We start from the raw sequence: 26,694 nt of genomic DNA on the forward strand, positions 1-26,694 counted from the left end.
CAGTTTGTTACTTACTGAGTGCTTGGCAAAGCTCCAGAACACTCTCAAGAATGCGAGGGTGGAGACGAGTATGAAATGAATAAATCAATGAATAAATGTTTGTTGTCAGTGATTTTTTATTTACAAAGGAAACTTTCAGTTTCTCACATGAAAATTATTGGTAAAAATCTGAATCCTAGTTTAAAAAGCTATCAACGATAAACAGTCAGGGAATTACTTGTTTTTAATTAAGCCCAAACCATGATTATGTGCCACTCTACATATTTACTTAAGATTTAAGACCACTTTCAGCTGTCACTCAACGAAAGTGGTCTTAAATCCGGTCTTAGACTGGTCTTGAATATAAGCCATGATAAGGGAACTGACCACAAGAATTCCGAATTTAGATTTCAAACTGGGAATGGCAGATAATTAAGGATTTATTGCTTGATCCTTCCCTCAACGAATCCTCAAAAATTTAATAGCGCTTCGAACATCTCTAGCAAGAGGTGGTTTTATGGTAGAATCATGGACATCCAGGCAGCGATTAGGAGCATTCCTCCGTACGGCGTCACACGCCTTACAGCCGTATTACCAGTTAACGCGTGATAATAACAACTACCACTGAATAACAGCAAACCGACAGTCATCAGCGTACCAGTCTGAAATATGAGAAATAAAATCATTAAACGTTGTTATATTAGTTGTCGAATAAACACTATAATCCGTGTAAACCGTAGATAAATGAAGAAATCCCACACTTCGAATTTGAAATTATACTATCAAATTTATTATTACGAAACCACAACGTTTCGGCTGTTGACTAACAGCCATCATCAGGTGGAATGACCAGAAAAACAAGTTACAAAGCATATAAACTCACAGGATCTAAAATAAAAGCAGTGTGTCAAAACTAAAGATAAACAGACCAAGCAATAAAACATCAATGAAATATGAGAAATAAAATCATTAAACGTTGTTATCTTTCTAATATCGTTTTTCATTTCTAAATGACACTCTGAAACAAAATGTTCGTTAACTACTGCAGGGTATGAATCTGAAGACCTGATCTTTAGACATGCACCAATATAGAGTAGTGTGGAGTTGTCAAAGTGCACTGATAAAACGTCTAATGTATGATGTTTGTAGGTCACTTTTCAATCAAAAATGTCTCAGGTGAAGCACTGACACATTTGAAGTGTGGACATTCAGTTCTTTAAAGCATTCTGATAAATATCCAATGTCTGGTGTTTGTCTCAGGTGAAGTACTGAACACATGTGAAGTAAAGACAATCAGTTTTTGAAAGTATGGTAATAAAATGTCTAATGTCTGGTGTTTGTGGTTTATTTACAATCAAAAATGTCTCAGGTAGGTGAATTTGTCTGAGGGGTGGATGATCTAGCCTAGGTTTTTGAACTGCTTACACTGTGGAGGGGTACCTATACCGAAGCTTAATAGGGGTTGAACTTTCAGGGCTCTGAGATGCAATCTGAGCTCATTCGGGCTATCAAATATATACTCTCTATCGTTTGCCAGGTGTAACTTCTTCCACAACTGTGAAAATCCCAGGAAGAACTAACTTGAAAAATAGAAGGGCACTTCTGCAAGTACCATATTCAAAAAGCGGTATTAGCAGTAGGATGGATCAGCCCCTGGGGCGCAGGCATCCTCCCTCTGCAGGGACTCGAACCTGATGGCATCGCTACACTCAGCCACGGCACGAACCCCTGCATCAGTAGACCGGGTGCGCGGGTACATGCGCAGCTTTCCGAACGAAAACTGGCGGCACCAATCAGATTGCTCGTTGTATAATCGTTGAGGCAAATTTCAAGGAAGAACTATAAATGGGAAAACCCGGGCTAAAATAAAACGGGATTTCTGATTGGCTAAAAATCACATCATCTGAACTGCGCATGTATCTGCGCACACGGTCGATTATGGCAGGGTTTCGTGCCGTGGCAATCTCGATGCCATCAGGTTCGAATCCCTGCCGGGGGAGGATGGGACGCAGGTAGCAGATTGAAAGATGTTAAAACAACTTACCAGATGTGGTCTACTGCACAAAGGTGTCGCTAACAGTGCGGCTGAATGAATTATATGATATTTGCTACCAGTGTCATACACCTGAAATATCAATTCAAATACCCTGTTATCACATGCGAATGATATGCGTTAAAAAAAAAAAAACGTTCATTATCAACAAGACGAAAGATAAATACAAACCATTTTCAAGTCTGAAGCTTTATCATCCCGGAATCCTACAATGAAATTTAAAAAATAGATTATGTTAATGCGTCCATTGGATTACATACGCCAGTGTATACAGGATTAGTCAGTAACCTGTCGGTGGTTTAGTTTCACGATCGGATATTTTCACAAACCACAATAGTTGGTATAAGCTCATTCCTATTATAAAAAGCTTACCACCAATGATTAGGTAACTAACTAATACAGAATATAATTATCTACAACCAAAGCACATGTTAAGCCTTGGTTACTGTCATGGACTTCAAGCGAACACATCCGAAGTTTTGGGAAGTGAGGGTGGGCCATTGCGCCAGATTCTGCCTGGCTGACCCTGGTCAGTAACCTGTCTGTGGTTTAGTTTCACGATCGCATATTTTCACAAACCACATACCGTTGGTATAAGCCCATCCGATTATAAAAAGCTTACCACCAACGATTAGGTAACTAACTAGGCTGATCCCTTCTTCAATGGCGTTGGAACTGCAACGGCAAAAGCTCCGATGATAATCGTGATAATTTGACTGAATGACGTTTTTTCTTTAAATACCATGTTTTTTTTTAATGACTTTTAAGTATATTCGCCGTGGTAATGTATTAGATCATGCCAAAAATCGTCAATTGGTCGCAGCCGGTAATCGAAAACTGCTTCCACAAATTCCAATTTCCACAATGGCATTTTTCAAAATTGCCATTTTTTCTACATGTTTCAAAAGTATGCATAATTAATATACCGTGGGCTCCGTATGCTCCCATAATGACGGCTGCTGCGCCTGATAGACCAGCCATCCGGACGAAAACTCGACTGTGAGCCATCGGAATGAGCTCCTTCAAAACGACCTGTGGCTGTTCGACCAATCCTCCCGATTCGAGCTTTGAACCACCGCGGAAGACGTCCACAGTCCGCTGTCCGATACGATTTAACAAATCAGCGCCGTCTGTAACTAAGTCAAACCAGCCTGACATATCTCAAAACCGACAAGGAGTGTAAGGAGAGCGAATGCCAAGTGCGAATGCCAGCTGTCAAATGAAAAAAAAGCAAAATTGTTGTCAAAAGCTGTATCAAAATACAATCGTTAAACTGTTGCAACGGGTGTAATTATTTAATTGATGTTCCCAATAGATTATTTTTTTGAAACAGCAATCCCAGAATTTGTTTAGATAGTTTCAATGATAACTTATTTCATCGATTCTACGAATGATTTGAAGAATTGGAAGTTCATTTCGCCAAGATTTTAGGCATCTGTGGGAGGCTAGGAGAGGTCACCGGAGTCAACCCACTGAGAAATAGTATTGCCGTGGTAGGCGAGGTTCCGGAGTTAGGATCCATCGAGAGAAGAAAGCTGAGGTAAGCGAAGTCCACGCGAAGACCGGAGTCAACCCGAAGTTGGGTGTCAACTGACCAGTACCACTTGTGGTAAGCGAGGCCCCGGAGAAGGACTGCGGTAAGCGAGGCCCGGAGTCAGCCGGGCTCTGTAGAGTAAACTTTGGCAAGTGAGGACCCGGAGTCCGTAGCGCGTCGGAAATCTTTCAGTACGCGTATGCTTGAGAACAGTACAGTAATCATTTCCTAACCAACATTGAACACAGAAAAGGCAAAATTTGACGAAAAATTTTCCGATTTAAGTCGATATTTCGCTGTTAATACGTCGAATAAACGAGTAGGTTTCGCTCGGAACAGTTCAAACAAGTTTCCAGGTCCTCTCGAACACCTCTGTAATCCGATACGAGCCGGGATATTCGCTGGAAACGGTCGACGAAAAAATCATGACATCATTCTCTTCTCTCCCTCGACGCTGAACCAGAAGCGACGAAAAAAAAATTGAGCCACGATAGAAACAAGGCTTTTCGAAATGCTGCTTGATTAAAACTGTAATATGATTATCAATGGGGTCGATAATGGAATAAAGATAAGCATTCGAGGCCTAGACTTAGAAATACAGGTTTTAACCTGTTCGGTTCTGATTTGTGGTTTTTGTTTCTAATTTGCAGCAGTATTGAATTAAGCTCTGGCATGTGCCAGCGCATGGTGGATGCCTATGGCCGACCAATCTAAACACCCGAGTGGGGGGAAATTAAGGCGGTCAACAAGAAAATCGGGGACCAAAAGTCGTGACAACTCAACACAACAAAGGTATAATTAACATAGGGTAACTTGCATAGCTAGGAACTTTCACCTCATTAATTAAGCAATGCCTCGAAGGCCTACCGGGTAATGATATGTTTTCATAGCTTGTTATTTGACTGATTGAAGAATTTATTTGAGAAATTGATTAAAGATGAAACTTAAAATAAAAATTGTCCTGTTCCACTGATGAAATAGACGGGCTGGATTTATAGATTGGTATTAACTTAAACCAGGGCCCAGTTTCACAAAAACTCGATTGAAAATGAATTCAGTTAGTAATTAATGCCAGTCCCCCGCTCCTGGAAACTGACAATTCTTAGATTGAGATTTAATATCAATGTCAATTTTTTCAGGGCCCCTACAACTCCCTGATTTCTTAAAAATTCCTTCTAGAAAATTCTCTTAAATGTGCTTGAAATTCTTTTAATTTGAACACTATGTCAGAAAATCCTTCAATTTTGAGAAATAGGCAATTGGAAATATTTGTAAGTTGTACAGTAAACTGCCTAAATCAATACAATCGGGACCAGAATTTTTTCTAACCCAATTAGGCAGTTACTAAGTTTAGGTAGTGTATGGGATACGAATTTGCTTTCAAAACCAGTGAATTAATGGTTTACTGAGATACACAATACTAGGAGGAGTCTACAGTAATTGGGATACGAAAGTGATGCAGAAAATGCATAGAAACGTTTATATCCAGGAATGACCGATCCATTGCGACGCTGTTTAAATATGATTTTTTGTTGTCTTCGTTGCAGGTCGGCAGCTGCTGTTTTAAAAACTGCGGTCGACGATTGCGGTGATTTTAACAACAAACAATCGATTAAAACGAACATTAACAACGCAACGGTAACTCCGGAACAACGCAGTCGTTCGCGCACGTCCAGCTTAACGAAGGAAAGTTTACTCGCGATAAACGAACAGCAGGTGGAGCCACCGGTAATCGCGGTCAGGCGTCGCACGCGCAGCAGCTCGGCGACCTCGGCAGCGTCTAGCGGCGGGGCACGCGTTGCGGGCGCGGCGAACTCGGACAGCCGCTCGAGCAGCGTCGACTTACAGATCAATAACGTTTCATCGCGCGCGACGCGGAGTCGCTCGAACAGTTCGGACGGCGCGGCCGTTCCCGCGTTCCCGACTCGACGTTCCCAGCGCAGTCGATCGAACAGTTTAGAATCGGCGAACAAACGATCGTCGGTGTTGACGATAACTCCTCCGCCGGAGTCGTCGGACTCTCCTCCTCGGAGAACGCTCCGTTCGAATTCGCGCGGCCGTTTGCGCAACAACAACCGCGCCGCCGCCGATCTACCGTCGTCGGTAGTCGCCGCGGCGACGAAAGTCAACGCCAACAATAACAACGAGTCGTCGATAGCGACGACAAACGCAGCGTCGCCGACGACGAAGAAATCGTCGTCGTATCAGCGCGGCTCGCGTAAGAATACGACTAGCGGTCGTACGACGTGCGGGTGTAGTAATACGTCGCGTGCACGGAAACGCGCGATCGTCGAACCGCCTAACGTAAGCGGTTTACAACAACAATCATCGTCGACGGTAACGGTTACCGCCGCCGACTCGAAATCGGTCGTACCGAAGAAACGTTTGAAAGCGGAACGACAGTTACAACAGCAGCAGCAACAGCAGCAGCAAGCGGCTGTGAGGAAACGTAGATTTGCTGTAGTAGACGTGCCGCCTGAGCTGAATAGCTTGAGGCGCAGTCAGAGATCAGCCACCACGGGATCTTGTGCTAGTAGTAGGTTAGTAATTATCCCTTCCAGTTACATCTGGGCCCGGTTTCATAGGCTGAGTATCAAAGTTATCCCTAGGGGTAAATCCTCAATCTGGGTAACAACCACCATAGTAACAATAAGAAACCATGGTTATAACTAACAAATTTCAAAATGTTCCCAGGGACTATTTTTCTCCACATCTATGAAACCCAGCACTGGTTTATAAACAGGCACAGGTGTTAAACTAAGACAGGGGTTTGTATGCCATCAGGTTTGAATCCCTGCTGAGGGATGATGTATCTACTAGGGCACGGGTTTGTACTGTGACAGATTCTCATGATGTCAACAGGTTTGAATCCCTGCTGAGGGAGGATGTATCTACTAGGGCAGGAGTTTGTACTGTGACAGATTCTCATGATGTCAGCAGGTTTGAATCCCTGCTGAGGGAGGATGTGTCCACTAGGGCAGGAGTTTGTACTGTGACAGAGTCTCACGATATCATCAGGTTTGAATCCCTGCTTAGGGAGGATGTATCTACTAGGGCAGGAGTTTGTACTGTGACAGATTCTCATGATGTTATCAGGTTCGAATCCCTATTAAGGGAGGTTGTGTCTCGTAAGGTGGTGAGATTTGTAACTGGAGCAGGTTGGGTTTAAATCTGTATCGAGGAAGCTAGATTCACCGGTGAATGATTCATGAATATTTGTTGATTTTGTTGTTGTAGAAGTAGGCGGTCCTCGACTGTGAGTAGACAAGGAGTGCCGAGTAGTGCACAACCAACGACCGGCCTGCGTTCGAGCGGAGCTTTCAAAGTCTCCACTACGTCGGCCATGTCTGAACAAGACAACGATAATTCGAACAGAGAGGATACGCCTGCTACTTCAGGTAGGTTACTAACTCCCCGATATAACACTGATTATGAAACCCTGAGATAACAGCAATAAACCTTGATATATCCCTAATATAACTCGACACCAATAAACACCTATTATAACCCTTGTGTAATGCTATAAACCCCAGCACAAATTTGGGCAAATAAAATCTGCTGTAAGCATGGAGCGGGTATATCAGGGTCCCTACAACTCCTTGATTCCTTAAAAACTCCTAAAATGCTTTTAAAGGTGCTCGAAACTCCTTCAATTCGAGCGAAATGCCCCAAACTCCTTTTCGCGATAGAATTTCGATGACGAAATAGATAGTAAATCATTTACTATCTATTTCGTCGTCATTTCATGATTCATTTAATGATAATCGAAATATTTCAGGAACAAATATGGCGAATGCGCCATCTTCTGGGACGGATGGAGATCAACCGGAGGAATCGGATGTCGGTAGACTGCAAGGTAAAATACGCATTCCACTTTTTGATCACCGTAGACGCTGCGATTATACGTAGTTTATGATTATGTGTTATTTGTTTGCAGCGTTATTGGAAGCGCGAGGTTTACCGTCTCATTTATTCGGAGCGCTGGGACCGCGAATGCATCAGTTATTACACCGTTCGATGAGCGGAGGCGCCAGTAAGTAAACTGCCGATTTCATTCTCGAAAACCGTTCAGATTTCTGCGCGAGCACGGCGTGTTTATCGGATGACCGTTTTTTTATTGTGTAGTGAGTAAAGCTCAACAGTTGATGCAGGGATTACAAGCATCGGGAGACGAGGGAACTCAACTCACCGCTGTCATCGAAATGTGTCAGGTTCGTTAAGAAAAACCAAACATATCTAATTCTTGCTAATCGCGATCCCCGGGTCATTTATTTTCTTCGTTAGAAAGTTGTATTCCAATGAATTCTGAATCATCGGAAAGCCTGTGTTGTTCTCGCGCAAGGAACCTCTCGAAATGAAACAGCCCCCACTGACGATATCTTAAGATTCAATCAGAAAATTTTTCGTCGTGGAAATATCGGGAAATTTTCGATTCGCTGATCTATTAGTAAAAACCCTGGACCCAGTTCCACAGTTCTGTGTTGAAATTTGACTCTGAGTTAACTCATTGAAAATTAACTAATCTAACACTAACTAACTGTGGAACTGGGTCCAGGGTGCTGTTCACTTAGAATCTTCAGTTCCCTTCTAGAATCAAAGATTTTAGCTGAAAATGTTGGCGTTGATATGATATTCTAAATGTCTACTGTATTTATAGTTACTGGTAATGGGTAATGAGGATACATTAGCCGGATTCCCGGTTAAACAAGTCGTACCAGCTCTTATCACGCTGTTACAAATGGAGCATAATTTCGATATGATGAACCACGCGTGTCGCGCGTTGACCTACATGATGGAAGCGTTACCCCGTTCATCAGCCGTCGTCGTAGAGGCCGTGCCCGTCTTTCTGGAAAAGGTCAGCCGTAAATGCATTTACTACATACTAGCATTGCAGCCTTTAAAGACTATTGTTTTCTCTTAACCCAAGGGTTACTAGATTCAATTTGAATCGAGTGAGCCCTTGGGTTTAAGTTAATACGAGTCTATGAAACTAGCCCAGGTGATATTGTTGTAAATATTGTTGTTTATTTGTTATTTTCAGTTGCAAATAATACAATGTATGGATGTAGCTGAACAGGCTTTGACGGCTCTTGAAATGTTGTCGCGTAGACACAGTAAAGCTATTTTACAAGCTGTAAGTATGCATACTAAAATCTTCCAATTGAAAGTTGTGCAGTTACTGGAAAAAACTTCCCATTATAGCTGCCTTGTTGCCGTATTCATTATCACTGCATGGGATAGAAACGAAGACAAAAAACTAATATAGCTGCTTTGTGGCCATATTTATCATTGCTGATTCATTACATAATGAGATGGAAAAGGAGCTGCCTTGCAACCATATTTATTATTACTATTAATCTTTTTTTACAGGGTGGAATAGCCGCGTGTTTGATGTACCTCGACTTTTTTTCGATCGCCGCGCAGCGATGCGCTCTGGCCGTCACGGCGAACTGTTGTCAGAACATGAACGCCGACGAGTTCCAGCACATCCGCGAGTCGCTGCCGTTGCTCAGCGGTCGACTGAATCATCAGGATAAGAAATCCGTCGAGAGCGTCTGCTTGTGTTTCACGCGACTGGTCGACAATTTTCAGGTCGACGAACGAATACTGAAGGAAATTGCCGCTCACGGTTTGCTGAGCAACATGCAACAATTGGTGAGTGAGAATTCGGCGTTTTATTCATGACATTTTTTAGCCCAGTCTGAGACCAACTTATTTCTATAGTCAATTTAACAACTCAAGTCCGGTCTTAACGTTGAGGACTCCGTTTTGACTTGAGTCATGACTGTGCAACTTGGCACAGTTTTACATGTAGTTCAGATAAGTTCCGCTTAAAAGATTTAGAATAAGTTTAATTCAAATACTTAAGCTCTGCAGTCAAATCTTAACCCAGAACTCTGAAAGTGGACAACTGTTGTCAACCTAAAATCCGTAGAATTGATAACCAGTATAGCGGTAGACTCCATTTTACCCCGCAATCAATTACCTCAGATTATTGCGTACCTGGCGTGTAAAATATATTACAAATTTTCTTATTACAATTCATCGTTATAACAACCCATTCTTGCTCGGACAACTCCGGAACGAGCGTACCTCTCGCAGAGAATTCAATGGGCCCAGCAATATTGAAGGCATGGTTTAATCAAAAGACGATATGTTTTTTTTTTCTAGTTGGTAATGAGTCCACCGGTTATCAGCACTGTTACGTTCGTCATGGCGATACGTATGATGGCCGTCATGTGCGCGAATTGTCCCGATTTGGCGGTCGTTTTACTTAAACAAAGTGAGTCTCGACGCTTCCTAAACCTGTTTAAAATCACAACAAATTTATTAAACCGACCGACTTATTTTATTGCTGATATTAACAGATATCGCGGATACGTTGTGTTATTTGTTGGTCGGGCCGCCAGAGGAAGGTTTACAAGGAATTGAGGTTTGTGTCATGGTATAACCCCCTCTACCCTTAATCTATATAAATATTCAATTCAACCTTCAAACTGTCTGTCCATTTCATTACAGCTCGTTCCACGAAGTCCACAAGAACTTTACGAAATTGTGTCATTGATCTGGTAAGAATTTAGAATAATTGTCGATCGACAAATAGTTATTTCAATACCAATTATGGCTGTAAACCTACTAGAGTCCTAGTTGTGATGAGAAAGATAAATATCTTCTCTCTTGCAGGGTGACCACTTACCTAGATATTGGGGGAAAGTCGTGAATGTTCTTTTCTTCAAAAAAGAGAATAAATAGTTTTGGGATTTGTTTAAAAAAAAGAAGCTAAAAATCAGGGGAAAGTCGGGCAAATTTGTTGAGGTGGCGCGTAAAAGCAGCTTCCTTCTATGTCTAACATATTTCACGGTGTTAATTGATTGGATTCTAAGCAGATCAAGTCGGGGAAAACAACCTACACGTCAGGGAAAAGTCAGGGAGAAAGCAAGTCAAATAAAAGTTGCCACCCTGTCTTGTAACATAGTCAGATCTGACGGGTTTTGATAGATGTATTTATCTCGTCCCTGCAGTGAATTGATGCCTAAACTACCGACCGATGGAATGTTCGCTATCGATACGGCTCTCAGACGAGGTAATTCTATAAATAGCAACGACGCCGTCATCTGGCAATGGAAGGACGACCACGGACTGTGGCATCCGTATACAGTCATAGATAATCGGATTATTGAGGTAATTATGACATTCATTCGATAAAACCCCTGCCCTAGTAGACACATCCTCCCTCAGCAAGGATTCAAACCTGGTTGTATCGTGAGACTGTACAAACCCCTGCCCTAGTAGACACATCCTCCCTCAGCAGAGATTCAAACCTGATGACATCATGAGACTCTGTCACAGTACAAACCCCTGCCAGGCGCATCCTCCCTCAACAGGGATTCAAACCTGATGACATCATGAGACTCTGTCACAGTACAAACCCCTGTCCTAGTAGACACATCCTCCCTCAACAGGGATTTAAACCTGATGGCATCATGAGAATCTGTCACAGTACAAACCCCTGTCCTAGTAGACACATCCTCCCTCAACAGGGATTTAAACCTGATGGCATCATGAGAATCTGTCACAGTACAAACCCCTGCCCTAGTAGACACATCCTCCCTCAACAGGGATTCAAACCTGATGACATCATGAGACTCTGTCACAGTACCAAATCCCTGCCCTAGTAGACACATCCTCCCTCAACAGGGATTCAAACCTGATGACATCATGAGACTCTGTCACAGTACAAACCCCTGCCCTAGTAGACACATCCTCCCTCGACAGGGATTCAAACCTGGTTGTATCATGAGACTGTACAAACCCCTGCCCTAGTTAGACGCATCCCCCTCAGCACTTCTCCAACACAGATTGAAAGTTGGTGCCTTCTGCCACAGTACAAACCCTGCCATGTAGACCATACCCAATTACAATGTAGTTTAAACCTGGTAGAACTTATTCCAACTCTTGAGAACTTGCATGTTGTTTTGCTATGAAATTAAGATCAGCAAATTAAGGGTTTTAACTCCAATGTTTTCGGACATTATCACCGAGACTATTGAAATACGTTAAATGAATGTTCTTGGTTTTATGAGCGTTTTAATTGATAATTTTCAGGCTGCTCAGCAGTCCGGTGAAGATGAGGTCTGTTTATCGACAATGGGACGTACGTATACTATAGACTTCAACTCTATGCAACAAATAAACGAAGATTCGGGAACGTCGCGACCGGTTCAACGTAAACCTAATCCTCTCGCCTCTAATACTAACGGTAAATTTAACTAATACTGACTTGAAATTTTATTTCGAAACATGTTTTGTTTTCTATGCAATCAGAGCGTCTGTAGCGCTATTCCAACTATGAGAGCACATCGGCTGGATGCATTGAACGATTGCCAAAAAGTCTTCTTTGAATGGGGTCGAAAAGGGAAAAGTGACTCCACAATTTGAATGTGTAACAATATGTTCCCTAGGTTTCCATGCCTATGAACCATAATTAAGGATGACCATTGATTAACTTCAGTTGGTCGGCAGGGGAAATATACGTATTGTTAAATTTGAAAATGGTGTCACTTTTCTATGATAAAACCCCATTTAAAGAACACTTGTAGTCCTTCATTACAGAACAAAATGTTAAAAATCAATGTTTTAGTTCAACTGCCCATCCATTCTGGTCCTATTAAGACCTATATCAGGTACGGTATGTACTACTGAAACTGACTACGCCACCCGAAGTCCTCTCGGATTAAAGTAGACATTAGACAGTATGATGATAATATCTGACTGTGAAGACGATGTTCTCATTGTTGCAGTGAATACAGCGTTGCCAGGGTTACACCGGAGCGATTCGCGCGCGGAAGTCTTGCAGGAAAATCAACACCTGGCGTCGGCGTTCATTAAAACGCTGTTCGGCGTTTTATACGAGGTGTATTGTTCATCGGTAAGCATCGCGTTACTTAGATATCAGTCACCGTATTGGAGCGGAGCACTCAGCTCGGATAATTGACCCCTAAAATTTAGGTTTAACATTCCTTAAAAAAACCCCGTAAAATTCTGGAAAGACCAATCCGTAGGATCCACAATCTCCTGCACTCATTCACCTCATGAAGCTTCTATTCATTAGAAACGAAAGCTCGTGCGTCAAATAAATAGTTAACCTATGCAGTACTACTCGTCTCGTTACTTACTTTAAAACCTGGTTAACACGGCTACTCTACGAATATTCACGATTTCCTCGTAATCTAACGTCACGCGTTGATTATTCTCTAGGCGGGTCCGGCCGTACGCCACAAATGTCTTCAAGCTTTATTGCGAACGATATACTTCTCGTCGTCGGAGTTGTTGAAAGACGTCCTCAAAAATCACGCTGTCTCGAGGTATGAAACTTTCGCTCGTTCGTAAATATCTCCGCCGCGGAGAGAACGAGTTAACTTATCGTACTATGAACTGATTGATTGTTGTAGCCACATCGCGTCGATGATGGCGTCACAGGATCTGAAGGTCGTCGTCGGTGCTGTACAAATGGCGTTCATCCTCATGGAGAAACTGCCGGACGTATTCAGCGTTTATTTCCGCAGAGAAGGTACGTCTGAGGGAGAGGGAGAGAGATGATGAGGAGAGAGGTGATATCTAGAGGGAGATGGGGTAGGGAGAGGGAGAGGGAGGAGATATCTGGATGGAGAGGGAGAGGGAGAGAGATGATGAGGAGAGAGGTGATATCTAGAGGGATATGGGGTAGGGAGAGGGAGAAGGAGTAGATATCTGGATGGAGAGGGAGAGGGACAGAGATGATGAGGAGAGAGGTGATATCTAGAGGGATATGGGGTAGGGAGAGGGAGAAGGAGTAGATATCTGGATGGAGAGGGAGAGGGACAGAGATGATGAGGAGAGAGGTGATATCTAGAGGGATATGGGGTAGGGAGAGGGAGAAGGAGTAGATATCTGGATGGAGAGGGAGAGGGACAGAGATGATGAGGAGAGAGGAGATATCTAGAGGGAGATGGGGGAGGGAGAGGGAGAAGGAGTAGATATCTGGATGGAGAGGGAGAGGGAGGATGAGGAGAAAGGACACATCTAGAGGAAGAGAGATGGGAGAGGGAGAGAGAGGATGATTGAGGGAGAGAGGATGATAGAGGGATTGGTAGGAATTGAAGAGGGAGAGAAAGGTTGATGAGAGAAGATATCTAGAGGGAGATGGGGGAGGGAGAGGGAGAGCGAGGAGATATCTGGATGGAGAGGGAGAGGGAGGATGAGGAGAAAGGACACATCTAGAGGAAGAGAGATGGGAGAGGGAGAGAGAGGATGATTGAGGGAGAGAGGATGATAGAGGGATTGGTAGGAATTGAAGAGGGAGAGAAAGGTTGATGAGAGAAGATATCTAGAGGGAGATGGGGGAGGGAGAGGGAGAGCGAGGAGATATCTGGATGGAGAGGGAGAGGGAGGATGAGGAGAAAGGAGACATCTAGAGGGAGAGAGATGGGAGAGAGAGGATGATAGAGGGAGAGAGGATGATAGAGGGAGAGAGGATGATAGAGGGATTGGTAGGAATTGAAGAGGGAGAGAAATGTAGAGGAGATAGGAGATATAGAGGGAGAGGAGAGTGGATATAGAGAACGGTAAGGGGAGGTGAAGAGATAGAAAAGAGATATCTCTAGTGTTCTATTCTACCACCATTGACACTGCGAGATATCTCCTTGTATCTCCGCATCTGATCAATGAACACCAGATTTTGCTTCTTCGTCCGAGAAAACTTATCTATCTACGTTTGTTTTTACATCGAGTGTTTGTTTGTTTGTTTATTTGTTTAGGCGTGATGCATCAGATCCAACGCCTCGCTGACCCGGAGACGCACTTCCCGACTCCGCAGAAAGACCAGCAACATTCGTCGTCCAGCAGTAAGGAGAGTCTGTCGTCCTCCAGCGGCAGCCCGGAGAAACGAGAACCGATGGATATATCTCCTCCGACGTCTTCGTGCGCGCTGGCGACACCTAGTGGTGATACCGATCATACTGCTGCTAGTGCGCAAATGTAAGTCGCGTCGTTTTAACTCTTTATCCGCCATTTCGTACAGCTTTTCGCTTTTAGAATTAAAACCATTTTTTCCCCCAGGAGATTGAGCGATGTCCTGAAACGTAAAAAACCTCCGAAACGAGGCAGCGGTCGTAAAGGTGCTCGTGAGGAAAGCTTCTTAGATTTGCCCTCACCGAAATCAGGCAGCAGTTCGCGAGCTAGCAGCAAAGGAAAGGGTCCTGCAGGTACGTGTCGTCGTGTGTCACCTCGGACGAGGGACGAACTTCTCGGACTAGTGTTTAATAAAACAGGGTGGCAACTTAACTGGAAATCAGGGAATAGTCAGCGAATTTCCTTTCCTTTAGAAAATTCAGGGAATTTTGTTAAAAAAATCTTAATGTCAGGGAACTGTTTGTTGAAATTGCGAGATCGCGCATAAAATCAAACAGTTTTCGTCTATGTCTTACGTATTTGACTGTGTTGATTGATTGGATTCTTAGCAGATCAAATCAGGGAAAACAATCTACACGTTAGGGAAAAAGCAAGTCAAATAAAAGTTGCCATCCTGTTAATGTTTTGTTGTTGTTTTCTAGGTCGCGATAGCCGATCTCCCGGAGCCTCTTCGAAAACGTCATTCTTGGCGAGCTTGAATCCGAGTAGATGGGGCAGACCTAGCGCTAGTAGTCTAACAGAGCGTATTCATCTACCGAAGGTACGAGTGTCACCCGCGTTAACCCTTTCGAATACCGTGCCCCTCTGCGGAGATCACGGACACGCTGATGATTTCGTGTTCTTTTCGTTTCAGCCGCCATTTTACAAAGAGCCGTTGCTGTCGAAATCGCCGGGAGGCACGTCCGGAAACCGGGAAAAAATCAAAGCGTGGATCAAGGAGCAGGCGTTGAAGTTTTCGGAGCAGTTTTTCACGAGCGACACGTCCGGTAGCAGTCATCCGGCTCTAGGTGTTTTAAACAGACTATGCGAGGCTACAGAGAAACTCAATAATCCCGTGAGTATTCATTCATTACTCAGTACTTTCACTCTCTGAAGGGCCTCGAGCCTTTGACACCATCAAATTGATTACCAGTTGTTCTGTTGAAATTGATTGAAAATTGAATCAGTGTGAAAACTCCCGGAATCTGATAAATTTTGTTGGAATTCTGGAATACTCCATGAATTGGCGTATGCTATTGATCATTGGGTTCTGTATCGATACGTGATTCATGAAGAATAAATCGATTGCAACATCTTAAAACAAAGAAATTTCTCCATTCTGCTGCAGATTCCATTCACCTGCTGTAGATTCACTCAGGGAATCTCTCCATTCACCTACAGCAGATTCACTCTGGGAATTTATCCATTCACCTGCAGCAGATTCACTCAGGGAATCTCTCCATTCACCTACAGCAGATTCACTCCATTTCTCCATTCACCTACAGCAGATTTATTCAGGGAATTTCTCCATGTACCTGCAGCAGATTCACTCAGGGAATCTTGTCTTAAAACATGGAAAGCTCGGGGATTTTGTAAATGTGTGGTATGTTACGATCGCGTTATAGAAACCCGTTGAATGTTGTTTTCCTCATTTTCAGAGTAAAGGTTCAGATCTGCAGTGTTTGAACGATATCGGCGAAATCATGTGCGAAAGCGACGTTTCGCCGTTCGAAATCATTCACAGCGGCATCGTCGGTAAATTACTGCAGTATTTGACGAGCAGTCCTGAAGGTGGCGCCGCCGCCGTGCCGCGGGAATTACGTCTGCGTAGATTTCTGCATGTCTTCCTCGGTTGTCCCGTAAGTTCCGTATTTTATCCGATCTGTGGCCGGTTACGTCTGTGACCCGATTCATAATCCGCGACCTTGTATCTGAGAGTCGAGCTTAGAATAAGTTTTAAATTTCAATGACTTGACCAAAAATAATTCTCACGACTCTGTGCCACAGTGTTTGTCAGCAGTTAATTTTACTCTAGCTTAAAATAAGATCAATGTTTAACTTGAATTCTCTGGACTCTTTAGGTGACAATTATCGGTTAACCTTGATTCTCAACTTACGATTAGTTCGTTTTCAAATGATTTAACTCTTGAGGCAAATTCAGTGGATTGAGTTCTTGATTCTTGACTGATAAAATTTTGTTCTAATGATTTAACCCAAAACTAAAATGTAATAATAATAATAATAATAATAATGATGATCATGATTATAATGCGATTTATATAGCGCCAAATCCAGCCAGGCTGCTCAGAGCGCTTTCATTCGATCTCTTTACCATTGAACCTGGTTCTTGAACGTCTAATAGCCATTTTGTTCAAATGATCTAACCCGAAAGTAAAATATTTGATCTCTTTACTATTGAACTTGGTTCCCCAATGTCTGATAGCCATTTTGTTCAAATGACCTAACCCGAAAGCAAAATATTTGATCTCTTTACTATTGAACTTGGTTCCCCAACGTCTGATAGCCGTTTTGTTCAAATGATCTAACCCGAAAGCAAAATATTTGACCTCTTTACTATTGAACCCTTGTTCCCCAACGTCTGATAGCCGTTTTGTTCAAATGATCCAACCCGAAAGTAAGATATTTGACCTCTTTACTATTGAACCCTTGTTCCCCAACGTCTGATAGCCGTTTTGTTCAAATGATCCAACCCGAAAGTAAGATATTTGACCTCTTTACTATTGAACCCTTGTTCCCCAACGTCTGATAGCCATTTTGTTCAAATGATCTAACCCGAAAGTAAGATATTTGACCTCTTTACTATTGAACCCTTGTTCCCCAACGTCTGATAGCCGTTTTGTTCAAATGATCTAACCCGAAAGTAAGATATTCGATCTCTTTACTATTGAACCTGGTGCCCCAACGTCTGATTTTGTTTGTGTTTTTTTTCGCAGGCTCCTAACGTAAACGCGTTACACGAAATCGACGTGACTGTCAATCATCCTATGACCGCCCTCGTCAGTAAACTCATTCTCTGTCTTCATCAACAAGAACAGGTAATTTATAATTGATATATGAAATCATCGGTGGCGCTCGCCAGAGGCCAGTTGCACGGTCGTCGCTTAGATTTTATCAAAACTTAGATAAATGCGTAGATTTTGATAAAATCTAACAAGTTGAGGCCAGTCTTAGTTGAGAGAACCCCACAATAATAACGAAAAAACAAAGTCCAAAAATGTAACTGAAGCTAGTAGTTTATTCAATTTATTCCTGAAGATGACTATAAGAATATAGTCGAAACGTTGAATAAACTACACTAGCTCAAGGAATACAGTATTCCTGAAGATGACTATTAGGATATAGTCGAAACGTTGAATAAACCACACTAGCTCAAGGAATACAGTATTCCTGAAGATGACTATTAGGATATAGTCGAAACGTTGAATAAACTACACTAGCTCAAGGAATACAGTATTCCTGAAGATTACTATTAGGATATAGTCGAAACGTTGAATAAACTACACTAGCTCAAGGAATACAGTATTCCTGAAGATGACTATTAGGATATAGTCGAAACGTTGAATAAACTACCAGCTTCAGTTACATTTTCGGACTTTGTTTTTCCGTGATTATTGTCGGATTCTCTCTACTTAGCTTCAACACAGTGTTTTATCAATCGTAATGAGTCCAGTCTTAGTTAGGATTTAAGATCAGCTTCACACGTACAAGTCTACCCAGAAGACAATCATGAATTCAGCTATTCAGTTTATAGTCGGCTTTAATGAGTATTTGTTGTAATTACACAGTTCCAGGTCAAGGTTCATGATTTGCCGAGTGGTGCTACGTCGTCTGGTCGCGGTTCTAACGCTCTGAAATTCTTCAACACCCATCAGTTAAAGGTATCGTAATTGATTTACCGTCCTCCGCAATGCCCGGGCGGCCGCTGACAGGAATCAGAAAAATCAGGGGAAACTCGCATAGAATTCGACAAACTTTATAAATCAAAAACCTGGAAAACTCGGTGAATTTGGATGATACTATTGACCTCGTGTTTCTTTATCAATACGTGATTAAAAATGAATGATTTGTAACTTGAATGATTGTTGAACCTCACGGTCCAGTTCCACAGTTCTGAGTTAAGATTTGACTCTGGGTTAAAAACATTGAAAATGAACTAACTTTAACTCTCAGAGTTAACTCTAACTCACAACTGTGGAACTGGGTCCAGGAATTCACTCAGGAGGTTTTGTGTATTCACATGGGAAACTCAGGGGATTTGTTTAATTGGTGGAAAGTGGCTGCATCCTGTTTAATAGCTTCATCTTTTATCCATGCTGCTCAATGATGATTTAGTTTAATATTTGGATTTTCCGTTTCAGTGCAATTTACAGCGTCACCCGGAATGTACGAATCTGCGTCAATGGCGCGGCGGACCGGTGAAAATAGATCCTCTCGCGCTCGTTCAGGCGATCGAGAAATATCTAGTCATGAGGGGATACGGACGAGTTCGACAGGTACGTATCTACCACGGGAGCAGACGATCTACCCTTCACACGGGTTCAGCCCATCACGGGGATCTAGAAGCAGACGGGGTCCATCCATTCACAGGGGAAGATGATTTACCCTTCACACGGGTCCAGCGCATCACGGGGATCTAGAAGCAGACGGGGTCCATCCATTCACAGGGGAAGATGATCTACCTTTCACACGGGTTCAACCCATCACAGGAGATCTAGCCTCCTCTGGAATACAGGATTTGCACTTCAAAAGTATAGGGACTTAGTCGTCCCCTTTCGAAGGGGATCTACCCTTCACATGGGAAGGAGGTTGATAATACAACGGGGAAGGGGGTCTACTCTTCACAGGCTGTTTCCTTTGGTCGCAGGGATCTTTGAGTCAATTTACCACAAGGTCGAAACCTTGGTAACTCGTTAAAAACCCCTGAAATACAGTAGAAACCTCTTGAATCAAATCCGTTAAAGTGGAAACATCTTTGTATTTATTCAAACACGAATCTTAGAACTGTTACAACAAAACTTGAATTAAATTTTACTGACTAACTTGAACAAAAATCACCGGCACATATTGATTCGAGTTGGTAGAAGTATATCATAGAACGATAACCACACTCAAACATGGTGAACGGATAATAAGATAAGAACCCATTATCTACAGATTAAAAGAATTTAAAAACAAGAATTTATTTATTCAATCTAAAATATATAGAATACACAATGTCGTGTATTCTATATATTTTAGATTGAATAAATAAATTCTTGTTTTTAAATTCTGTTAGTCTGTAGATAGTTGGTTTTTATCTTGAGTATATCGTGTATCCTTATAATTCTGAAGAGGTTATTAATTCAGTAACACCTGTGTAATTCATCATTATTAAAGGATGCTGATGATGAAGGTAGCGATGATGATAACAGCGATGACGATATCGACGACACGATGGCCGCGGTGTTCATCTCGCAGGGAACCGCGCGGCATAAACTACAGTTCCTGATCGGCGACCACGTGTTGCCGTATAACATGACCGTGTATCAGGCGATCAAACAATTCAGTCCGTTAGCCGAATCACGCGACGGAGCTGATACCGATACCGATACCGAGAATCCGCTCGGTCATACCGGTATCTGGGTTCAAACTCATACTATTTGGTAAGTATCTGACAGCATATTATGTTTTGCCTTAAGAATTCTGCTGCAATTTAGAGTCATCTACTGATGCTGACCTGTCAAGAGTGCCTTAAGATGTAAAACGTGAATCTGGTTTTGATCTTAAGATACGTTGAAAATTGTCAAAATACCTAGTCATTTATATGAGACTCTGTCACAGTACAAACCCCTGCCCTAGTAGACACATCCTCCCTCAACAGGGATTCAAACCTGATGACATCATGAGACTCTGTCACAGTACAAACCCCTGCCCAGGTAGACACATCCTCCCTCAGCAGAGATTCAAACCTGATGGCATCATGAGACTCTGTCACAGTACAAACCCCTGCCCAGGTAGACACATCCTCCCTCAGCAGAGATTCAAACCTGATGATATCATGAGACTCTGTCACAGTACAAACCCCTGCTGTAGTAGACACATCCTCACTCAGCAGGGATTCAAACCTGATGACATCATGAGACTCTGAATACCTACTGCTAATCCATTGATATCAGTAGTGCTCTCACCACAGCTCCACGTGTACCAATTGCTTTTGAATCTTTAACATAGAATCTCACTGTGTTCTGATTCTGATTCCAGGTATCGACCGATTTCTGAATGCGATCAGGAAGCCATCGTCGGCACCAGTCCGAAAAAAGTGAAATCGGCGTGGAAAGTGAGTCGACCTTCGAAAGGGAAGAAAGACGAGTTCTGGACGGAGGGATTTTGTCCGCCGATAGTTGCCGCGTTAGATTCGTATTTGCACGCGACCCTGCCGGCTGTTGTGACGGTTAAAGATCCGTCCGTGCAGGTTCTGGCGTTACTGCGTGTTTTACAAGCTCTCAATATACACTGGGATTGTCTCATCGACGTAAGTAACCGATAGAAGTTATAATCAGTTATCGGATTATGTTTACAGATGGGAAAGGGTTTGATTCTTACGACTAATCCGGATTACTTTCAGACGCACGCTCACCGCCCGATTTTAGCGAGTTCAGAGTTTTTGAGCAGTAAACTGACGGCTAAAGCCAATCGTCAACTGCAAGATCCGTTGGTCATAATGACCGGTAATCTGCCGTCGTGGCTCAGCGAATTGGCTCTTACCTGGTAAGTAGATAGGTGTTATTGTGCCGATGTGTTACTCCTTCGAAACAGGGTTCTAAGGGGTTTTGGAAAGTCTCGGGAAAATGGGAATCTTTTCCAGGCCCTGGAAAAGCTATGGAAATTTGGGTTTTTTTCTCTATAGCTTTGGAAAAGGTACAGAAAATCAGAAAATGGTCTCAAATTTTCATTCTATTATGAATTTTAGGCTATATGCCTAAATGTCTTACTATTTGATGACAAACTTTAGGAAATCAATTTTTCAATGGTTTTGATAATTGGCACTCATTTACTTTGAATGGGCCTACATTGCCTGTTCTAGGTGGGCAATGTCTAACTTAGGGGTACGGAAAGTTTATAATCTGAGTACGGAAAAGCTATGGAAAATGAAATTGGGAAACCTGTAAGAATCCTGTTTAAATGAAATGAATCATCAATGGAACTATACCGAAACATTAACACTTTAAAAATCCTATTCAAAATTGATCGAAAATGAACAACTAATATTAACTACTGTAAGACCGACTACTGTGTAGTGACGCCATCTGGTGGGATATCGCCGAATGTATATTTCAACGTGTTTGTTGTAGCGCGTTTTTGTTGCCGTTCGACACGCGTCAGATGTTGTTTTACGCGACGTCGTTCGACAGAGATCGAGCTATGCAGAGATTACAGGAAGCTAGTCAGGATACGACTAGCACCGATAACAGCGAACGAGTCACTCCTCGTTTAGATAAACGAAAGGTACGTACGTACTTTAGGGGGATGTTTGGAATTCAGGGTGGCGCCACTGACCTGGAAAACTTGGAAAAGTCAGGAAATCGAAAAAAATCTAGAAAAACTTGACGAATTCGATAAATTTTCCAAAATACCTGGAAAACTCTAACATTTTAAACTAAGAAACTGGAAAACTCAGGGACTTTGCAAATTTGGGTCTAGTGTCTACCCATGAATTATAGCTAATCTAACATTTAAATAAATTTGAAGTAAGGACTCTCATATTCAAGCTTAGAACCACATTTAGAGTTTGAACATTCTTAAGTCCAAGCCTACAACCAGATTTAGAGTTAGGACTTTCTGATGTTCAGGTCTAGGGCCCAAGCCTACAACCAAATTTACAGTTGAACTCGCATCAAGTCGAAGCCTAGTTCAAAGTGTCATTGTTTTTTTTTTTTTATTCAACAGAAAGTGATATCTCGAGTTGATTTACTGAAACAAGCTGAGAAACTACTCGACGAAATGAACAACACGAAAGCGCTGCTAGAAATACAATACGAGAACGAAGTCGGAACCGGACTCGGACCGACTTTAGAATTCTATTCGTTAGTATCGCGTGAACTACAACGAGCCGACCTTGACTTGTTCAGAGGACAGCATATAAAACTCCCGGACGCATCAGGTTCGTCGGTGTATCCAGCGGTATCCGTACTGCAACGTGCACCCGTGCTTTTCCAAGAAGGAGATTTCCTTTACATACCTTTACGTCAAAAAATCCCAGACAATCCCCCCCCCTCCCCCCCATATACATTTGCGTGCGGATCAGTATTTTCAGGTCTAACCCCCTCCCTTCAAGTCACAATGTTGTGACAATGGCGTTAGTCATACCACTGTCTCGTGCAGCCAACTGAACCTGACAAATTTTTAAAAAATCAATCCTCGCAAACTAAGCTTACAATGGTTAATAGACTGATTAACTAATCCCAGCATCAAGGGTTAATGAGCAAAAACCACAGTCTATGGTTTAACGGTTTATTCTCAGTTAGTCAAAACTTCGAAACTGTCTAAATTGTTAAATTATGAACTGAGGGTTCTGCTCATTAAGCTTGAAATCCTGTCGAAACTTTCAACTTGCTCTTCTTGACCAACTCCCTCGTTCATAAACACCTTCACTTCGTTCATTCTTCCATCGCATCATCGGTCAAGTTATACCTGCGCATACTACTTCATTTTATGGATGAAATATTTTAACTGATTGTATATATTTTTTTTCCGGTCAGGTCCCGATGAGAATGTGATGTATATATATTCGCCGTGCGGTCTGTTTCCGGCGCCGTTGCCGAGAAATACGAAGGCGAGCGCCGTCAATAAAATCAAAGCTAAATTCAAGTTCATGGGTAAATTCTTAGCTAAAGCTGTGATGGATTCTAGAATGGTGAGTGTTGATCGTCCGAAGTTTGTGACTTAACGGTATGCAGTATCTAAACCTACCAGAACGCAAGTCACATTGCGCAGGCTTTTATACTGGTAGTTGTTTTCCTATGGTTGACAGTAATTAAGGTCATTTCTGAACATCAGGGGCCAGTTCCACAGTTCTGAGTTAAGATTTGACCCTGGGTTAAAACATTGAAAATGAACTAACTTTAACTCAGAGTTAACTCTAACTCACAACTGTGGAACTGGGTCCAGGGGCCAGTTTTATAGACTGGTATGGTCTTTAACCCGGCGGCTAACCCAATTCAGTTTCAATTGAGTTAGCCCCTGGGTTAAAGATAATACCAGTCTCTAAAATCGGCCACTCAATCAATCACTATCTATAGACAAAGAGCGCAAGTAGTAAGATCCTTTCAAAAGGAAGAAATACTCTTCGATATAAGAAAACTAAAGTCTCTTTCATCCAGTATTCTGGAGGAAGCATTGAGTGTTTATTGTTTAGGGGTGCCCACCCTCTTGTTTGTATCTATACTTAAAGCCTTCTACTTACAGTATGAAAAAACTTAGAAGTTTTGACAAATCTGAACATTCTGAGTTTTCAATAAACTTTTTGATGCTTTGTAACTTTTCAGTCATTTCATTGTCAGAATCTATAGTCTTAATTCGTGACTCTTTGTGAATTCCCGGTGTTGAATTCGTGATGGTTGTTTGTTAATTATAGATTGATATACCACTGTCTCCTGTGTTCTATATGTGGCTCCTCGGTCAGGAGAACACGTTAAACTCGAATCACCTGCACCTCGTCGACCCGGAACTGGCGCGGTCGTATAATCAACTCGAGGACGTTCTACGACAGAAAAATCGTATCGTTTCGGACAAATCTCACGTAAGTGAATCGACTGCTCGACCTTACGGCGCAGAGGTCAACAACCCCACTCAATCTGCAGAGTGGAACAACCCCGCCCAACAACACTAAGCGGCCCCAGTAGCTCGGTGAGATAAGGCGTGAGGCTGTTGCATCCACTCTCAGTACTGACGGACAAATTGGTTAGAGTCCTGCTGGCTGCTTACAGTGTGCGTGAGGTTAAATGAATAATCCAATAGGGTTAGTCTTGGGAAACCAAGATCCAAGCGATGTAAAGCCAAAAAACAAAAACAAACGCTTTAATCTACAGCTTGTGATTCCAACCCGTTCAGAAATTCACCATTTAATGCGTCGCATCGAATTCTCCGTGAAGCGTGGACGATCGACTTTTGAAAGTTGATAAAATGTCTAGTGTGTCTGATGTTTGTAGTTCATATCCGACTAAATATGTTTCATCAGGTGAAGTCCTGAACGCCTGTGAAGTGTGAATGATCAAAAGTTGGTTGTCTTATGGGGACGCAGGGTCCAGGCTGATATTGATAGTATGAGCACAGCTATTGTATATCCCACAATGGCTGGTCTAATACTTACTTCATTTAACGTTGAGCTTGAGTTTTTAGGCTCCAATTTGACTAACGGTAGTTATTTGAAGTTTTTCATATTGGTATTTCTCTTTCAGACTCCCGAAAGTCGTCAGCTAGCGTTGGATAGTTTAGGACTAGACGGTTGTAGCATTGAAGATTTAGATCTGGATTTCGTGCTGCCCGGATACCCGCAGATCGAACTGAAAAAAGGAGGACAACACGTAGCACTTACACTCGACAATCTCGAAGAATATCTGAGGGTGCGTAAAACCTGCTCGTATATCGTGAAATTCTCGAAAAATTATGAATCGGAGTAATTAATAGTTTTTATATGTTTTAACTTTCTGAGAATGTAATCAAGTATATTACTAGTACTAGGCCTGCCCTAGTACAACAAGGGTAAATTGTGTCTTGAAAGCGAAATTAATCAAGATTAATCAAAGCTGTTTTTCCAAGCGAAAGCTGGGTTACTGCCGTATGGCAACTTAAAGCGAGACATCGAAGCGGATATTAATAGGCAGTAAATCCTCCAATGGATCCGTCGATGATGATGATGATGATGATGATGTATAGTAATCTCATTCACTTAAATTTTGTATTAAAAAACTGTCAAATTGAACTTGTGAATATTTTTGTGTTCTAGCTGGTCGCTCATTGGACATTAGTTGAAGGTGTAAGCCGTCAATTCGAAGCGTTTATGGAAGGATTTGAATCTGTTTTCTCAGCCAGCAATTTACATTGCTTTTATCCGGATGAGGTAAGTAGCAATTTGGTCAAATTCATTATAGAAAAAACCGATAATTTTTATGTGAATGGTCTTCAAGAATTTCCACCCGTTTGAAATTCAATTCAACCCTTGAGTAGCAAACTTTCAACCTTATAGTAGCAAATCAGCTACAACGGTAATGACTGCCTATTAGGATAGATGGCGTATGGGTGTAGACTTGAGAGTTTTATCGATAAACACAAGTATTGATTGCGATCTTACGTCCCTTGTGGGGGTCAAACACCAGTCCTAGCTCAGGGTCCTGGACTCTGGGTATCTTATCAGCTACTACCGGCGATAGAGCTCAATTCTTAGACAATTCTTAGTTAAAACCTGGATAGATGAATCTACAACAAGAACATAATTCTAAGATCATTGGTGCGGTTAAAAATTTTCTGCCCCTCGTCCTTGTAGTCCGATCTCTAGGGTTCTGTCGTAAACAGAGACGACATTCCTCCGAAAAATTACACTAAAAGTAACACGGGCTTTAACTGGACCTCCTTTTTTATTAACTTTACGTCCGTTAACTACAAAATAAGAAAATTATGATACAAACATATAAATAGAGGAAATAGAAAGATATAATAATACATGATCTTTGAACAAAAAAAGCAGATATTCAACAGGTTTAGTCGACCGACTAAAATTACACGAATAATTTCGGTTTGTTTTCAGTTGGAACAGCTATTCTGCGGCAGCACGTCCGACTCGTGGGACATGAAAGTGTTGATGGAAAGCTGTCGTCCGGACCACGGTTACACTCACGAGAGCCGTGCGATTCAACTCCTCGTCGAGGTACTCTCCGCGTACGACGTCAACGAACAACGCGAGTTCCTGCAGTTCGTCACCGGCTCGCCGCGTCTGCCGGTCGGCGGCTTCAAGAGCTTGAACCCGCCGTTGACGATCGTGCGCAAGAGCATCGAGCCGCCCGACAACGCCGACATGTTCCTGCCGTCGGTGATGACGTGCGTGAACTATCTGAAACTGCCCGACTACTCGAACGCGCAGACGATGCGCGCGAAACTGCGACAAGCCGCGCGCGAAGGTCAACTTTCATTCCATCTCTCGTAG

General features: G+C 42.4%; 3 protein-coding genes across 3 annotated transcripts; 2 read left to right on the top strand and 1 right to left on the bottom strand.

Moving 5' to 3' along the window:
• Window positions 1–105: 105 nt before the first annotated feature.
• LOC141911356 (transmembrane protein 256 homolog) lies at window positions 106–3,247 on the bottom strand. The gene is made up of 4 exons (XM_074802357.1): window positions 2,959–3,247; window positions 2,204–2,238; window positions 2,024–2,104; window positions 106–641 (listed from the first exon to the last, which is right to left on the bottom strand). The coding sequence occupies exons 1-4, from the start codon at window positions 3,188–3,190 to the stop codon at window positions 495–497; spliced, it is 495 nt and encodes a 164-aa protein (XP_074658458.1). The 5' UTR covers window positions 3,191–3,247; the 3' UTR covers window positions 106–494.
• A 562-nt stretch (window positions 3,248–3,809) lies between these two features.
• On the top strand, window positions 3,810–6,826 carry LOC141910592 (uncharacterized). Its single transcript, XM_074801283.1, has 4 exons — window positions 3,810–3,885; window positions 4,217–4,358; window positions 5,114–6,102; window positions 6,804–6,826. Exons 2-4 carry the CDS (start codon window positions 4,258–4,260, stop codon window positions 6,824–6,826), a joined length of 1,113 nt encoding a protein of 370 aa, XP_074657384.1. The 5' UTR covers window positions 3,810–3,885; window positions 4,217–4,257.
• Window positions 6,811–26,694, top strand: LOC141911354 (E3 ubiquitin-protein ligase TRIP12-like). The gene is made up of 33 exons (XM_074802355.1): window positions 6,811–6,964; window positions 7,345–7,422; window positions 7,504–7,599; window positions 7,692–7,777; window positions 8,224–8,421; window positions 8,608–8,700; window positions 8,937–9,221; window positions 9,738–9,849; window positions 9,935–9,999; window positions 10,086–10,135; window positions 10,589–10,748; window positions 11,673–11,826; window positions 12,368–12,495; window positions 12,825–12,931; window positions 13,019–13,137; window positions 14,363–14,582; window positions 14,664–14,809; window positions 15,158–15,282; window positions 15,370–15,570; window positions 16,154–16,354; window positions 17,450–17,551; window positions 18,302–18,394; window positions 18,875–19,009; window positions 19,893–20,158; window positions 20,757–21,027; window positions 21,121–21,263; window positions 21,848–22,001; window positions 22,443–22,656; window positions 23,255–23,409; window positions 24,130–24,294; window positions 24,953–25,117; window positions 25,501–25,614; window positions 26,299–26,694. The coding sequence occupies exons 1-33, from the start codon at window positions 6,910–6,912 to the stop codon at window positions 26,692–26,694; spliced, it is 5,052 nt and encodes a 1,683-aa protein (XP_074658456.1). The 5' UTR covers window positions 6,811–6,909.

This window comes from Tubulanus polymorphus, chromosome 9 (genome assembly GCF_964204645.1).
Source record: "Tubulanus polymorphus chromosome 9, tnTubPoly1.2, whole genome shotgun sequence".
Lineage (NCBI taxonomy): Eukaryota > Metazoa > Nemertea > Palaeonemertea > Tubulaniformes > Tubulanidae > Tubulanus > Tubulanus polymorphus.

Coding starts and splice junctions, on each gene's coding strand:
- LOC141911356 (XM_074802357.1), bottom strand. CDS start 3,190: ATGTCAGGCTGGTTTGACTTAGTTACAGACGGCGCTGATTTGTTAAAT. Junction 2,105..2,203: donor AAGCTTCAGACTTGAAAATG/GTTTGTATTTAT, acceptor TTGATATTTCAG/GTGTATGACACTGGTAGCAA. Junction 642..2,023: donor TGTGCAGTAGACCACATCTG/GTAAGTTGTTTT, acceptor CTCATATTTCAG/ACTGGTACGCTGATGACTGT.
- LOC141910592 (XM_074801283.1), top strand. CDS start 4,258: ATGCCTATGGCCGACCAATCTAAACACCCGAGTGGGGGGAAATTAAGG. Junction 4,359..5,113: donor GACAACTCAACACAACAAAG/GTATAATTAACA, acceptor TCTTCGTTGCAG/GTCGGCAGCTGCTGTTTTAA. Junction 6,103..6,803: donor CACGGGATCTTGTGCTAGTA/GTAGGTTAGTAA, acceptor TTGTTGTTGTAG/AAGTAGGCGGTCCTCGACTG.
- LOC141911354 (XM_074802355.1), top strand. CDS start 6,910: ATGTCTGAACAAGACAACGATAATTCGAACAGAGAGGATACGCCTGCT. Junction 7,778..8,223: donor CTGTCATCGAAATGTGTCAG/GTTCGTTAAGAA, acceptor CTGTATTTATAG/TTACTGGTAATGGGTAATGA. Junction 19,010..19,892: donor GATACGGACGAGTTCGACAG/GTACGTATCTAC, acceptor TCATTATTAAAG/GATGCTGATGATGAAGGTAG.